The sequence below is a fragment of the Morone saxatilis genome, unplaced genomic scaffold (genome assembly GCF_004916995.1).
Source record: "Morone saxatilis isolate NCDOM2014 unplaced genomic scaffold, NCSU_SB_2.0 Contig12, whole genome shotgun sequence".
NCBI classification, from domain to species: domain Eukaryota; kingdom Metazoa; phylum Chordata; class Actinopteri; family Moronidae; genus Morone; species Morone saxatilis.
In genome coordinates, this window is record NW_023339674.1 from 3,141,856 (window position 1) to 3,143,261 (window position 1,406).

Consider the following 1,406-nt stretch of genomic DNA (forward strand, 5'->3'; position numbering starts at 1 on the left):
AGAAAGTAAAATGTTCACAAAGATGAACTTTAAGCCTTTAAGCTCTTCCAGATAAAACTCTTGACCCAAGAATGACGGCAACATGGATTTACAATTTCTGTTTTTTAATCTTGCTGCAGACAGTATAGGCAGAGCCACTCTTAAATGGTTTGAAACATAGTCCAACATTTTGGGATCTAAACCACATATGAGGAACACACTGTTAAGAAATTACAGGAAAGGTAATGTGATGATGCAGATCTTACCTTTCCAGGCAGGTTTGCGGTAAGGCAGCTAATCCTTTACACATTTTCCAACGCTTTCAATTGCAGTAGTTATTAGTGATAGTGATTTCAGTCTTCCTGTTAGCTGACCGTAAGTCTCAGAGTCCCTTTTGCTTTCTGACTCTGGCTTTCAGCACATGGGGAGTTTTATACAGACGTCCTTTGGGCTTTGGGCCAACAGCTAAGCCAATCAGACTGGAATGTGTACAGTAGAGCACGGGCAGCCTGGCTGAGGAAGGGCGGGTTTTCAGATGTGAATGGCTGTTTGCTTTGAGGTTTCAATTAACCAACAGATCCAGCACCAGTGTGAAGGATGTAGATTGTGGCCATTTTTACTTATTTTAGAGTTTAGTGCACTTTCTAAATTTTTATGTTAGGTGCTACTGTATTAATCATAAAGGTTATCTCAACTTGTCAGTGAGGATTAGTTATATTTTCATTAATAAACCTCTAATTAACATGTCTTAATGTTTTTAGCATTTGTTAGTTGTGAAGAAGAATAAAGCAAATAGGCATTCAATTAACGTATCATCCTTTTCATGGTTTGCCATTTTACTGCTTTATACCGCAATGGCCAGTAACATTGTTGCATCCAATCTACAGTGTCATCTGCATAGAGACACCCACTCAAAACTTTTTAAAGTCAAACTCTGTTACTCATATTTTGTGTTTTAACATGCAGTTTGAGCAGATTTACCTATTTGACCAACTTTGAAAAACGGAAACTGCTAAAACATATACCATTTAAATTATGTTTCAACTTGGCCTTTAAAAAAAACTTATATAACCCATTTCCCCCTCAAGATCTGGTTAAGTTTAAACAATTGCATGGTTAAAGTTAGAAATATTACGATTCCTGAGTTCTGGGACCAATACCTGATGCTTTAAGAATAAGATAAGGATACAAAAGAAGGTTTCTCAAATGTTAAGTGTTGTCTAAACATAAGCAGATGCAAAAAGCAAAAGCAATTGGGTTAATTCAAACAGCCTTAAACTTTGATTATAGAGATCCTGACTTCAAAGAAACAAAATCACGAATCTGACCAGACATTTGATCCCAGCTTCTGGTATTTTGATATTCACTGCTAGGTTTTGGTCAGTACCAAAAAAGAAATTAGGTTTATTAGACTTAGACTTAGACTT

General features: G+C 36.3%; 1 protein-coding gene across 1 annotated transcript in view; it reads right to left on the reverse strand.

Annotated features, from left to right (window-relative positions):
- LOC118322350 (regulator of G-protein signaling 5-like) overlaps positions 1–403 on the reverse strand; it is a 10,009-nt gene extending 9,606 nt beyond the window's left edge. Inside the window, exon 1 of the mRNA XM_035654010.1 lies at positions 246–403. Within this exon, the coding sequence (XP_035509903.1) occupies positions 246–289 (44 nt within the window). The 5' untranslated portion in view covers positions 290–403. The remainder of the gene's footprint in view (positions 1–245) is intronic.
- Positions 404–1,406: the final 1,003 nt, after the last annotated feature.